The 15,341-nt window shown below is 36.0% G+C and overlaps 1 protein-coding gene across 1 annotated transcript in view; it reads left to right on the plus strand.

Moving 5' to 3' along the window:
* Window positions 1–15,341, plus strand: part of PHF14 (PHD finger protein 14) — a 170,808-nt gene that overhangs the window by 34,538 nt on the left and 120,929 nt on the right. Inside the window, 8 exon segments of the mRNA XM_075082923.1 lie at window positions 250–361; window positions 2,520–2,657; window positions 4,526–4,672; window positions 8,283–8,553; window positions 9,108–9,214; window positions 10,736–10,831; window positions 12,402–12,505; window positions 13,952–14,083. Of these exon segments, the coding sequence (XP_074939024.1) occupies window positions 250–361; window positions 2,520–2,657; window positions 4,526–4,672; window positions 8,283–8,553; window positions 9,108–9,214; window positions 10,736–10,831; window positions 12,402–12,505; window positions 13,952–14,083 (1,107 nt within the window).

Here is a 15,341-nt window from a genome sequence, read left to right on the forward strand (position 1 = left end):
ATGATGGTAGCCCAGCTCTTGAGCCAGCCAAGCAGAGCAATCCCAGTGGCTTTGAAAAGCCTTACTTGTCGTTCAGTGTTTCAGCTGCTGACCTCCAAACATGCATTCTCTCCCTGTTTCTCATATACTTCAGATACATTTCTTCTGGCATCTGTACCGTTTACAAAGCACTTTGAAATCAGCAAATGGTGAGTATAATATAGGAATAAAATGTTGATAACAGTAACCTGATTTTATCTGCTGTTTTAGGTGGGTCCATATTGTTTGTGCCCTCTATGTTCCAGGAGTGGCTTTTGGAGATATTGATAAACTGCGGCCAGTAACGCTTACAGAAATGAATTATTCGAAGTATGGTGCCAAGGTAAGTTTAAGAGAGATGTACTGCCAACAAGCAGCTTTATTTTACATTTTTACATAGAATAGAATAACATACATCATCCCAACTTTATTTTTCTTGTTCACAGCAATAGCAGTGAGGTTCAGGACTAAAAATAAGATGAAGTTTGTTCATGGTTGTTATACCATTGCTCTTCCCTCCCTCCCTCTTTCTTTCTACCCTCCTTACAACTGTTATCCATAATTTCTGTCTTTCTTTTCCCCGTAATTTCCCTTATTTTTTACACAGGTGCTAATTACTTTCTTTTAAAGTCAGTTAGTGGCAGATTGCCAAAATGTGGATGGAATGTGAAGAGGATTTTTGGGATGCAAAATGGAAGGTTAGGTTGACTAAGAAAGTGACAGAAGTACATTCAGTAAGAATTACTTTAGAGTCTATATGAATTATAAGTTAGAATGTATGCAAAAAGGTTGCTGCAAAGCAGTATTTAAAGAAAATAGCCACAACAACATGGGACCCTCAACTTGAGGCCCCAGAAAAACGGCTCTAAAATTAAAATTAAAATGGTTTTACACAGGGTTATAGAACCATTAGGGTTAGAAAAGACCTCTAGGACCAAGTCCAATTGTCAACCCAACACCACCATGCCTCCTAAACCACGCCCTGAAGTGCCACAGCTACATGTTTTTGAACACCTCCAGGGATGGTGACTCCACCACCTCTCTGGGCAGCCTGTTCCAATTTACATTTACATGTAAATGTTTCAGTCCACATCAGAAGTGATCATGCACAAACCATACAGAAAACCATTGCAATGGGCAGAGGACAACACTCAATAATTTGCTAAATGCTGTTTCTGCAGCTGATGGGGACAGTGTGGAGGAGCCATATTTATCAGGCTAATGTGAAGGAAGGTGGTTGTACTGCTGCTCTAATGCTTCATTTGTGCATAGTCGGTTTCATTTTCTGGAATGTTAATTTATCAAGTTGAATACTAAATGAAAATATATAATACATTTTTAAAAATACATATAATATAGAAAATAAATTAAAGCACTTTGGATTGCGTGTGTACAGCATTCCTGTGTCAGGAGCATGTTCAGAATGGGCCTGCCAAGGCACTTAGCATTATTTAGAAATGTTTGTGGAAAAAAAAAAAGTCAGAGTAAGTTTCCAGAACCCTATAAACTGTTGTTGAAATGAGTCATCCATTTTTTTTTTTCTAGCATGAGTGATGTATAAGAGCAGGGCTAAGAATTTGGGCTTATTACTGTAAGATGAAAATGAACTGCACAGATGAGGACTCAGTACTCTCACAGAGCTGTAAACAAATGCTGTTTGCTGTATCAAGTGTGGAAGTTACAGCTTAGCTAAATTTCCCCCTGCAAAACCAGCTTAATATAATATTCTTTTTCACTTAATTTCTTACCTGTTACGTGTTGCTGTTGCACAGCTAAAGGGTGCCCTTTTTGTGTAGCGTAAGCAGGTTTTGAGATTCTTCAATCACGGAGTTTTCTTTGCCAGTCCTTTCTGTTGTTTAACTTTCTGAATTATTTTCTGTAGGTGATGCACAGCTTTCCTCTGTATTCAGTGTGTCGTGAGAGATTAAGAAATGCACACCTGTATAATTTTAGATCATCTTTATGCCCTGGATAGCAGCACTGCTTAAGCAGCCCATTTGCTTGTTCCTGCATATATGCTCATCACTCTAGTTTGCTGGCACAGCTGTTTGGTATGAATTTGTGGTGAAACAGACTGAGGAATTGATCTGACTGAAAAATAAGTTTGGGTTTTTTTCCAGGTCACGTTAAGGGGTGTCAGTTTGCTGTGGTGCAAACGGCTGTGCCTAGAGTGCATGTAGCTGAAGCCCTAGTGCAGTGTGGAGGTGAATCACAACATTTTTTACTAATATTTACGATTCTTGAATATTTCTTGCACTGTCACACATTTGATCTCAGTTGTTGCTTATCAAGGGACATCTATGTAGTTAACTATAGTTTTCAGTCATCCAGAGCACTGCTCTTTTTTTGTTTGTCCTATGAACTTGTTAAACTATTGAACATTTGAGAAGTAATGTTATTTTATGATGCCATACTTTTATATGTAAGATGAAAATTACCAAATATTAGGCAAAACACACCTGAAATATTTACTGTGGCATTTTCCATTCTTCTTTATAAAGGAATGCAGTTTTTGTGAAGATCCTCGTTTTGCCAGAACTGGTGTATGCATTAGTTGTGATGCTGGGATGTGCAGAGCTTATTTCCATGTGACCTGCGCTCAGAAGGAAGGCCTCCTCTCAGAAGCAGCAGCAGAAGAGGTAGCTATGGAAAGGATAGAACAAAAGAGTTGTTTTGAAAGCTTGTGAAGATGACCTGAAATTGTGCCTTTTTGGCTCACTAACACTCAGCAAAGTTTTTGTCATAGGCCAAGTAGAGGTACTGTCCAGGGAGGGCTCTTTGTTCATCAAATTGCCCAACTCAGAGCACCTTTTGAAATGGCCTGGAAAAAGGGATAGAGAAGGTTGGCTTAATAGACTATCAGTCAATACAGATGTGAATTCTAACCTTAATTCTTGACCTTGACCTAGGCTGACATACTTATATAGCTGTTTATGTAGTATCGTAATCTCTGTTTCATACCAAATAGGACTGTCTTGAGAAATTAACTGCATTTCTTTATGCATGTTTTCCAATATTTTCTTCAAATTGCAATGCAAGCATATGATGTGCCTTGTGGTAACATCAATCTTAGGAATCAGAATGAAAAATAAACATTTATAATCTACTGATAACATTTTAATATCGGTTCTAACCAGTTTTCTTCCTGTAATATGATTAAAGCAGTTTAGATTTGAAGCTCCTACTTCTGCATTCCTTTTTACAGTATAAGTACTTTAAGGTTGCCAAATTTCATCCTGATATGTATCAGTTGGATTAAGCCTGCCGTTCATAGCTGCACAATTTAACTTCTTGTTGCTTTAGGAAGTACCACAGGTAACACACAAGTGTTACTTACACTATTGACATAGACACTTCTGTTTCTGAAAACAGTGGGCCACTAAGTGGTTCTTAAAGAAATCACAAAATACTTTCTTCTGTGAGATTGATAAATAGGAAGATAGTGCAATTACCTCATTGTTGTTGTCCCTAATAAATCATGTGTAATATTGATTCTTCAAACACTCTGTGTGAATTCTGTCTAGGCATATGCATTTACTTGCCTTTCCACCTTAAGATTTTCTTAAGTGTTTTCTGTAACCAAAGTATTTTTAGTCAAGGCCTCACAGAATCTAATTTTAGGGTGCTGCTAAGTTTTGGAAGTAAGTTGTCACACACTCCAAAAACCTAAATCAAAATAAAATATGTTTGTAAGGAGAGCGTGCATAGATTTTATTGGTCCGTGTTTATGGGTGGAATAAAGGAAAATTTGATAGGCAAATTTTTTATTAATATTTTTATTACGTTATGAAGGAAGACTGGTTTAAGTTCTTCTTGTCTATAGGTTGATGATGATGTTTCTATGCTTTTGAAAATATACTGTCAGTGAAATATAATTCTCAAACTGTATCTCCTCATGGCTCAGAAATCTGTAGTTTGCTTGCAAGGTTTACAAGTGCTAGAAGTTGCTATGATCTTACAGCCATGATAAGTGCAGATCTGATGGAGCGAAGAATGAAAAATAGAAAAAAAGAATCATCTGAGATATGATCAATCACATGGGGGTATAGCCACCAAAACATTTAGAAAATCATTTGAGAAAACCAAATACATTGCCTTTTGTATTATTCAGAATTGTTAATCCCTTGTAGGATATAATGCAAAAGATGACACAGTGAAGCAACAGGAAATTAACAATACATGTTATATATTAAATGGATTTGTACTTAGGAATTTTTTCTGCTGTTTCTTCTGTGAATGAAAATATAGAGAGGGTGCAGTAGGGAGTTAAGTAGTTAATGCGTTTAAAAATGTTTTTGGTCATGCAATGAAAACAATGGAAAAACACTTTATATGGTAAATTAGATCAACATGACAAAATTGGTTTAGAAACATACATATTAGATGTTTTAAAAAATGTGTATTTGAATGTGAACTGATTGCCAGAATGTTTGTGCTGTTCAGAGCCTTTTGGCCTTGTATGTCTTACTTTATTTTCGTTCCTTCCCCTGTGTTTTCTCTGAAACAGGATATAGCTGACCCTTTTTTTGCTTATTGTAAACAGCATGCGGACAGGTTAGACAGAAAATGGAAGCGGAAGAACTACTTGGCATTACAATCTTACTGTAAAATGTCCTTGCAGGAAAGGGAAAAACAGCTCTCGCCAGAAGCTCAGGTATTGTATTCATGACACAAATGCATCTGTATTAATCATCCGTGTTAAACAAGAAAGAAATGAAGAGGATGGGAAACTGTTATTATACAAAGAAATGAAATGTGAAATATATTGATAGTGCATGGTCATTTAACAAAGCAGTGAATTACTTGTAGGTTTTGGTCTCTAAGAACAATTCTCAATAAACTAGTTATTAAATAGTGATAGCTGTGCTTGTCTGGATTGAAAAATCTTATTTTGTTTTGGTTTTGTGGCAAAAAGTTGGTAATTACATTTTCATTGTAATTCATAGATTTTGGTTAACATTTTCTTCAAGATTCTTAACAAAAAAAAGACAGCCAGACCAGAAGTGTGGTATAGTTCTACAGCCAAGTTCAGTAAAAATCTACTTTCTCCCTTAGTAATATCTTGAACTTGGCAGAAGAGTTTAGCTTGCCTGAAGTTTTTTCTTGTTAGTTCCTTTTTTCACTTTTTATAGGCTTAAGTAGAATTCTGTGTGCTAGGTTTTTTCATACTAAAGATTTCCTAGGAAAAAAAATTATATAGGGGCAGAAACTAAGTCTGTGCTGCTCAGTGGCAGTTGTCTGAAAATCGTAGGCAAAGTCTCTATCCCTGTCTAGTGGCGAATCCATGTAAAACTATTAGTTACTGCATAAACTCAACTGATAAATGTCCTGTTGATACAAAGGTTTCAGCCCTTCTGAGGGAATCTGTCATTCTATGATTCTGTGTTAATGTGTGCTTTATTATTTTTTTTTCTGGTTCTGAGGAATTTGTACCGTGCTTCGCTTTCACTGCTTAGGCTGAACAGCATTTTGTGGAAAAATCATACCTACATAGAAAAGCAGCTCATCTGAATGGATGCTGCCTAATTTGTTGCAGAAAGTAGCAGATGCTGTAAATAATGGAAGGCAGTTATGGAAGAGGAAAAACTGCTTTTTTTTTTTTTACCTTTCCCCTGAAGGGAGAACTGTAGTGTAATGATCAGAAAGTATCTCTTCATATCATCAAACTTTTTAAATAAAAACCCATAGTTTCTAGTTCTTCAAAGATCTTTGCATAGGAGAAGATAATATTAATTTAAAATGACCTGTGCATTTGAGAATGAATATGAGTAAACTCTATCATAGAAGAATTTTGAATAAAATATTTGTATGGTGTATGTAATGAGCTTTGTAGCTTGATTTAAAACTGGTTTCATAATTCTTGTTGAACACACTCAGTTCTCAATTATGTGAAATGCACTATATAGTGGAGGAATCACAGTAATATGAACACTACCCAACATAATGGTAAGTGCTGCTTGTGCAAAATCAGTTTGGGTCCAACAGGACTTATTAGCTCTGTTTTCAGGCATTTGTTATACAGTGCTGATAATGCTGGTAAGTTCCCAGTTTTTCCCTCTCTTCCTCCTCTTTCCCCCAAACCAAGACCCTGCAAATTTTAAAATCTAAATTATTTGAATTAAATATTTAGAAACTGAAAGAATGAATGCTGAAAACTGCAGGAGGAGTTACTTGACATGGTGTTATAGGCATCTTGATATGAATTTGGTAACATATTTTGTAAAACCACTCAATTTCACTATTGATGCTTCTGGTGTTGTATGAGTTTGCATTAGTATTGTGTGTGTGTGTGTCTGAGTTTACATGGATGGAAACAGATTGGATGCCTGAAAAATGCATTTCCATGTCCAGTTGTATTTATTAGGATTTTATGAAGTAGTTCTTTGAGTGGTTTCTGTGCCTTTCTGAAATGCACAACTGTAAGGGGTTGTTAGTACGCACTAGAAATGTCTGACAGGGGAGTTGATGCAAAGTGCATATAAATTTATCCCTTACCTTACCATATGCTGTCTGCATGAAGTAGTTAAAATCCCACCAGTAAATTCAACCGTCTCTGTTAAATTCGGTATTTGTCTGAGAAATAAGAATCTTGAGACAGCTTAGTCTGGAAAAAAAAGATTAAGAAGTAAAAATATATAGTGTGTATATATGTATGTATATACAAAAGCTCACTTCTGGGGGAGTGTGTAGGCTTAAGTAAGCACTGAGCTAACATAAGGATGCAGTTGTGCAAATAATTTATCTGGCATTGTGAAAGTGGATTTTTGAGGCACACTTTTGAAAGGGGAAGAATGGATATTTGGTGCTTTGTAGCCCAGGCAGGAATAACTGAGCCAATGGTCTGGCAAGTCCTGTGGCCCAAGAAAGTAAATCCTTCTGAGGAATGTAGTATATATAGCTGGCTAGGACTTGTATGGATTGCTGGAAGATATTCTACATAAAAATACTTTTTTCATATCAATAAAGGAACTGTACATCCCTTGAGCAATGCACATACTTAAAAATTGCTTAAATCCAAGTAACTTGAGTTCAGGATTCCATTTAGTCATTAGTTGTTTTAATCTGTCATCTATTTCTGGAATAAAGCTCTGGGTATACAGTTGTATATCTTAAATGACCCCAGAAGTTTCAGAACTGATTTCAGAATCAGTAAAGCAGCGTCTTAGCTGAGGAAGCTATAAACCGTCCTTGGTCCTTCCAGTGCAGAATAAAGTGAGGCGGTGGCTTTAGGTAGATCTGCTGCTTGCTGCTGTTTGCTCAAAAAAAGAGACCTTGGGGTCAGCGCTGGCCTGCAAGCCACATTTGCCATGTTTCTTGGTCATTAATGTTCAAGATCTAGTAAGGTAACCTTCAGCGATCCTGTTTGTAATCAGAGATGTTCCTTAATCATAGCGTGTATATAAACGCACACTTTTTTGCTTTTGTCTCAGGACTATCTCATACCATATGGTGGGGCAGTTGGATTAGTTTAGTTTCTCCTTTCTGCAGGCAAGTAAACAACTTCTAACTGATAGTCAGCTGGATTTTTGCCTCTGAAGGTTTGTATGTTGATGTCATTTTCTGTTAGAATTGCCACTGCATAGAGTTCCCACAAGACAGTGTTTTCCAACTGTCAGTAACAACTTGATCTTCTGGGGTTGATATCCCAGATGGTCACAAATATATAGATGTCATCAACAATATATATTGTGAGCTTTTTCTTGCCTGCTTCACTTCTGTTTAGGTTGTGGTTTTGGCATGTTATAATCAGCTAGTTTAACGTTTATAAGGAGGCATGGCATTGAGAAAGGAGTTCCTATGAAAGGATGTCAAATATAGCAAAAATGCTATTCATCAACTTTTATTGTTAGACAGATACCAATTTAAAGCGTATCTAAATGTATGTTTGATAGAACAGCCAAGACTTTTCCCAGTAGTGAGTTTTCGCAGTCCCATCAAATTATCATTGTTAGAAGGGGTTGTCTGAAAGCCAGCAGTCATTTGTGTTACTTTCATTGGTGGGGAAATTTAATCAAGAAACCTGTGAAAACCTCCAAAACCTAGTGAAAGGATAATGCTATTTGTGTGCACGTTCTGAAGTAAAATCGAATGTCTGTCAGTGGCTGTTTCTTGAGTCATAGAGTTCTGTAATGAAAATAGCATCGATGAGGTTGTGCAACTTTTAAAATACAAATAAATTGCAGATGTGTTCCAAAAGGATATAACTCAAAACCAATTTTGAATTATTCTCTTACATTTTTAATTTATGGAATTCTTTATTGCAGGCTCGAATCAATGCCAGGCTACAGCAGTATCGTGCCAAGGCGGAGCTGGCCCGCACCACCAGGCCTCAGGCCTGGGTTCCCAGGGAGAAGCTACCGCGACCGCTTACTAGCAGTGCTTCAGCCATACGTAAGCTTATGCGTAAAGCCGAACTGATGGGAATTAGTACAGACATTTTTCCAGTGGATACTTCAGATACTAGTTCCAGTGTTGATGGAAGAAGAAAACATAAGCAGCCAGCTCTCACTGCTGATTTTGTGAATTATTATCTTGGTAAGAGTGAAAACTGAACATTTGTCTGAATGAAAAATTGTCACTTTGCTGTACCTGTACTGTGCTGATCCATTGGCTTTTTTATTTTACTTTCTTATTAATAGATAAATATGAATTATGACTTCATTTTAGGTCATATGTCTTATTGCTTGGTATCTGTATTTGCACAGAGAGTTAGTGATTTTTTTTAAAAAAAAATACATTTCAGAAATGAAGAAAATCATTAAATATGAACAGGAGGCAGTGTCTTTGCTAAGAAGGGAGTAGAAGGTTAGATAGCTTTTGTGTAACTTTTGTATTTTTCTTCTGTTTTCCTCCCTGTGTGGAATAGTGTGATTTTGTCTTTGGGACTGTTCCCTAGATGGTTGACCAAAGCTCGATATTTAAATAACTATATTAGTTTTGCAGCAGAAAGTAAATGTTATGACTGTACATTCTGTCTAATGAACCTGTAGGCTGTAGTTTCGTGTTTTTGTGTTATGGTTTTTTTTGAAGTGCCTAAACCTTGAAAATATAGCCAAGGATAAGAAATAATGCAATTTTCTTTTAAATAGAGAGAAATATGCGCATGATTCAAATCCAGGAGAATATGGCTGAACAGAAGAATATCAAGGATAAATTAGAAAACGAGCAAGAAAAGCTTCATGTGGAGTACAATAAGGTGAAGAAAAAGGGATAGTAAACCATTGTACTGTTTTAGTGTTGCAGCTGATAACTTTGATAGCATTTTGCTTTCCAAACAAAATGACTTAGAAATAAAGATACATACCATTGTTTCTTTAGAAGTCATACAAAAAAATGTATTTCTTCTTTAAAAAAAATATCCTGTGGTCCATTCCCCCATGCAAGCAGAATAAATTTCTAAAATGTCATATGTTGGCTGGGCATCAGTTCTTTAACTGACTCCACTGAGAGCTCCAGTAACAAGTTGCACATGGACAGACAGTTCTGTCTCATGAGCGATCTGGGCCTTAAGGTCCTTCTTTTTTTCATTCTTTGCATTTCGCATGAGACTTTGAGACAACAGAGTTTGGCTCCTCTCTCTCTCTCTGCGGTTTTTTGTTCTGTTTTGTTTTGATTGTGTGTAGTTCTAGGCTCTTTTTGAAACTGTTTGGTTCTTTGCTTGGAACCCTATTTGATAATTGGGAGTCTAGGATTGTTGGAGTGTTATTTATTTATTTATGTCAACTCCTACGGCACTTGTTCATCCTAGATTTAATGACTTAGCTAATTTTTCAGGCTGAAATAATCAGTATTCACATGTCCATAGTGTCCTCTGAGTATTTTGTTTGCATATAAAAAATTTGGGGCCCATAAACGATGGCATTGTTCCCCCCAAATGTTGCTAATGTAATTTTTCATTAACTCATCGTCATTGTTGAAAAAGCTTTTTGTGTTTTAATTGTATTTTTATTAAATAATTATTTCGTTGTTTTAATCTTCAAAAATTTTGAAATGGAACACAGAAATACATCATCTTTTGCGATAGATGGCATACTGCTATTGTTGCTGAATTCAACAACCTATCAAGTGATGGTTGGCAATGACAAAAATAATGTCACCTATTAATTCTTAAACTGTTGGGTGTGTGTTTTAAATGAGAACATATGGAAAGGAAGCAGCAGGTCCTTGTAACCTGCCCAAAGATAACAAAGAGGAAGGAGATTGTGCGTGGGGCCTTTAACCAAATTGTTGGTTGTATATGATGTGTGGTAACTGTTACTTCCAGAAGAAAAAAAACCCTTTCTTCCTGCTTACATCCTTTAATAAATTCTATATCTTTCTATGAGAGTGAGTGAATGTTCTTTGGCAATGCGATACAGAGCTTTAATTCATTTATGTGGTTACTTGTTACAATCTTACTGCTTAAGTAGTATGGAAAACACATACAAGATGTTGCTGTATTTTAGTTTTGCTTTCTAACTGACTTCATGAAACCTTATTTCCATGCTGAAATGCTTCAGATCTTCTTTATAAAACAGGTGGCTGCTCAGGTTTTCATCTAAGTTCCATTAAATTGCTGAATGATTGCACTGGTCTCTGCTATATTGACATGAGTTCCATTGCTTTTTAATCGCACAGTAAAGTAATGCACCCTAGATAGGTAAGAGGTCAAATGAATTTTATTAAGTAATTCTTAATGGATTTTCATTCCTATTGATTTTTTTCTTTATCTTTTCAGCTGTGTGAGTCCTTGGAAGAGCTACAAAATATGAATGGAAAACTACGAAATGAAGGGCAAGGCATTTGGGCTCTGCTGGGTAGAATCATTGGACAGGTTGGTTGTTCCTCCCCCACCCCCCCTCTTTATAGTTCATAGGCAGACTTGGTTTTCCAAGAATAGGCCTTTTTGTTTCTGTCACTTCTATGGCTGAATAAATTGATTTGACCAGACCCAGGCATTACTCTGGGGATAATGTTTCCTGATTGAAATACATAGACTTCTGCGAACCACCTACTGTGGGAACCTGTAGCTTAATTTTGTTGTTGTAATAGCAATCTTGTTTGCAAAATTCTTCCATTTGGTATAACTGATTGACTTGTCATTTGTGATGAACCTTAACTGAAGCATTAGTTAATCCTACCATTTTTGTCTCCCCATGGTCTTTAGTTACTGTAGGCTTCAAATGATATGGTAACTCTTTATGGCTTTTATATGATATAAATCTTTGAAACTGCAGTATGTATGTGATGGTTCTTAACTGGAATATTTTGGTCAAATGAATATAAATATCTAGGAGAAGAGAAGATTTGGATTACTTTCTGTTGCCAGCAGTTATCTTTACTGCGCTCTTTTCTCTGGATATATCAATGAGAACATAGATTCTTGCCCTGTTTTAATATATGTTTTATGTCAAAGGGTAATGTTGAAGGGTTATGGACATGTTAGATGTCAGAGAGAGATTGAAATGATTTCCAATAATGATTTTAAGGAAAATTGAAGAAACTGTTCATTGTGAAAATGCTGACATACAATTAGGTCACAATTTTGTCATGCCCTTTGGTACTGCTGAATTTGTGTTGCTTCATTCAGAAAATGAAGCTTACCCTTTCTTTATGCAGTAGTAGGTCTTAAGGTATGCTAGCCTTTTCTAGTTCTATTTGTCCACCTATCTTTTCTGCTTGTGAAGAGGGATTCTCTTGAATCAAGATTTTTTTTTTTTTTTGCCTCCTTTTTAAGATGGCTTTGAGTAAGTATTCACAAGTGTATTTCCTGGTGCAAATGTTAATAAATTACAAAAAGAATAAGAAAAGTTAAGTAGAATTCATTTGCACAGCTTGTATGACATTTTTTTTCCAGTTGGTTGAACAGATGCAGACCCACGGGGCTGCTGAGAAATGACTTTGATAGATGGTTGCTGTCTGAGAAGCTAGCGTACTGCGGATTAGTAGAAACCCGAAGAGAATCTCGTCTGCTTTGTGGAGGGCTTGGTCCAATAAGATAATTTTTCTAATTAACCTATTGAGCACCAGCATAACAGGGATGTTGGAGAAAATAAACTGCCTCAGTATTGTTCTATCAGTTTTGTGGATTTGCCTTTGCTTGTTTCAGCTGCCTAGACAAATGCATCCTAGTCCATCCCTCTATTTGAAGCTTGAAGAAAAATTTTAAAAGCTAGTATTTCAATGTGGTCTTTATTTATTGAATTGAAAAAATGTGTATAATGTTACTTTATCCCAGTATGATTTTGTAATACAAACATCTGTAGTTGCTCTTGGCTGCAAAATAGCTAGCTAAGCCATTTGCCACTCATAATGTGAGTCTTGTTCTTCACGCACTGAGATTGGAGTGGTATTCTCTGAAAGTCTCAAGACTCATGTATACTGCATTTGTTCAAATCCAACAGAAATTGAACATACCAGCAATTTTACGTGCTCCTAAGGAAAGGAAGCCAAGTAAAAAGGAAGGAGGAACGCAAAAGACATCTACACTTCCGGCTGTACTTTATAGGCAAGTAATGAAGTCTTGACAAAATAGATACAATATCTAGTAAGTTATAGTTTCACAAAAGTGCTAGAGAAGACTATTTGCTTTGCTTTTGATTAACACGATACTTCAGAGTCGTCCATACATTTTACTTACTTCTGAAGGCTACGTTGAATAGTAGTCAATTCTTCACCTTAGCCATATATCAGTAAGGTCTGGGGCTATTTTGCTAATTTGACAGCAGTGCTTTAAGGACAAAAGTAACATTTTACAGCTGAAGTAGAAGGGTCCTTTGTCCCTGTGATGTGAAAATTTTTGACTGTTCATCTTGTCTTTTGAACGCAATCGTCTTGTGTGGATGATTTTGCAAACAGTGCTGCTGCTGTTTAGTCACAGTGGCTGGGTGCATAAAACACTTGCCATATAAGAATGTTTACTTTTTGCTCATGGGTTGTCAAATGCTTTGGGCTATGTTCTGTTTTAAATTTCTGTACTTCTATTAATTCACAAGAAAATAGAATGTGTTTGCTTACTCTACCATTGTTCCACCTTTTCCCCTCTTCTGTAAGTTGTGAAGATACTGACTGGGTTTTAACTAAGCCAAACAGTGGAACATACACTAGGATCTCAGAGCATGACTCTGCAAAGTATATGTATCATCTTGGATCTTCTTTTTTTTGCCACCAGCTGAGAAGTGGCAGTCTGTCACTTATCTGGAGAGCAGCAGCCGGGCCTGCAGCCGCAGCAAGTGGGCAGCTAGCAGGCTGAATGAAGAACATGGGTCACATCAACAAAAGTTAATTCTAGTGCTGTGAGAGGTGGAAATTGAGAACATGGCTGTGGGCTGAGGATTTGGCAGTTTAGACATAAACACAAACAAATAATAGAGTCATGCTTTACTAATTGTTTCATTCAAATCTAGTCATTTAGTTCCTCCCAGTTTATAATGGCATCAATGAACACCTGAGCTTTTCGAAATAACTAAAATTTCAATTTCCAGTAAAATAATAATAATAAAAAGGAAATGTAATTTCTTATGAGTTGATACATTGCCTAACGTAATAGCAGCACAGACCCATTTCAAGGTTCTTGCATTATTAAAATAAGCATATGATTGTTAAGACTGATAAGAACAGCATAATTTTCTGTTTAAGTGTTTGGATGGCACAGGTAGTATTTTTTTCCATTTGCCACTGGTACATTTTTTTGAAGTATCAAGTGATTGATTACTTGTTAGAAGTCCTCAAAAAATTAGATTGAAAGCCATTTTATTAACTATATTAGGCACCTTCTATGCTTTACTGTATAAAGGTAGAAGCTCCTTAGAAAGTAATTATGCACTTAAGTGATGAATTCAAATTGAAGTTGCCACATATTTGTATTGAAACTGGGGAATGTGCTGGGATGTATCGTTTATTCTTTATGATTTCAAATGTAATTCTAATACTTTTCTGCTACCTACATTAAAAGTTGTGGAATTTGCAAGAAGAACCATGATCAACACCTACTGCTACTGTGTGATACTTGTAAACTCCATTATCATCTCGGTTGCCTGGATCCACCTCTTACGAGGATGCCAAGGAAGACCAAGAACAGTTACTGGTAAGAATGCAGTTGATTCTTGTGCTATCTCTGTACTTCAAGCAGGACATAAACATGAATAGACCTGCAAATTCTACATGTATTAGCCATTACCGTAATGCAGTCTGAACTGAGTTAAGTTATCCAGCAGTGATATTTTGAGGTAAAAAAAAAAAAAAGTGTAAAGATTTTCTCATTATTAGCCACTGTGTACAAATAGATTTTATCCTCAATTTTCTTAGCTTTTGAGTTCATTTGTGATTATTAATGCTGCTATATAATAATAGTAGGAAACTGTAGGCTGCCTTCAGGAAATGAAAGACTTGGTCTGTTTATCTTAGGACCCAAATATGCAACTCTCTATCCATATCTTTAGGAAAATACTTGTAAATACTTAAAACTTGTACATCAGTTTACTGCAGTATGGGAAATCAATTGGATTTACTTCTTTCTTATGACTCAAATCTGCAATGGCAGAAGCATATGCATAACCATACTTACTGCAGCTACATTTCCATGAATTAAAATTCTTTTTGTGCCAGTGGAGCAGAACAAAAGCTAAGTGGTACAATGGAGAACTGATAACATGGTATCCAAACTGCAATAAAATTAGTGTGCTGCTGTGTTGTGTTAGCGTTCTGCATGTTTCTGAACTCTTCTGAAATGTGTTAGAAGTAGTTATTCAGAAGCAGTTTTTATCTGGCACAAGATAGTGTACAGCATCTCCAGGAATCACCTTGTCTGAACATTAAAGTACCAAACCAGAATAGTTTAAGAATTCCTTCTAAAACTATTTTAATGGCGAAGACTTGGTTTCTGGTTTTTTTTGTGTCTCTTAATATTTTTTTAGTTTTTTTTTTTTAAACTTCCGTAAAACATTTAGTTAAGTCATCTTTTTGGTTTTGATGATTGTGTGCAGAGATTGTGTGCTGGAATATGAAATGGGAGCTCTGTTTTTATATCTTAACATGCCAAAACCTGGATTTATCCCAGGAAATAAATTAATAGTGATTTCCTTTAAAAGCGGAAAGTCTCAGAAAGGCTTTCACCATCACTAATATTTTTCTGAACTTAATTTTCTTTAATTATTTAATGTAGTCTGTGATTTTGGATTTTCCATTATTTCAAGGGCATTCTGAGGTCTTTGGTCAAATCTACAAAGTAGTTATGTTACATGGGAGCATTTTTTTTTATTATTAGCCTCTGCGTTTGCACAGGAGGTTCTTGATTTTTTTATTCTGCTTTTTAACCAACTTGAAAAGGCTCACTAAAAGCCATC

This window comes from Phalacrocorax aristotelis, chromosome 2 (genome assembly GCF_949628215.1).
Source record: "Phalacrocorax aristotelis chromosome 2, bGulAri2.1, whole genome shotgun sequence".
NCBI lineage: Eukaryota > Metazoa > Chordata > Aves > Suliformes > Phalacrocoracidae > Phalacrocorax > Phalacrocorax aristotelis.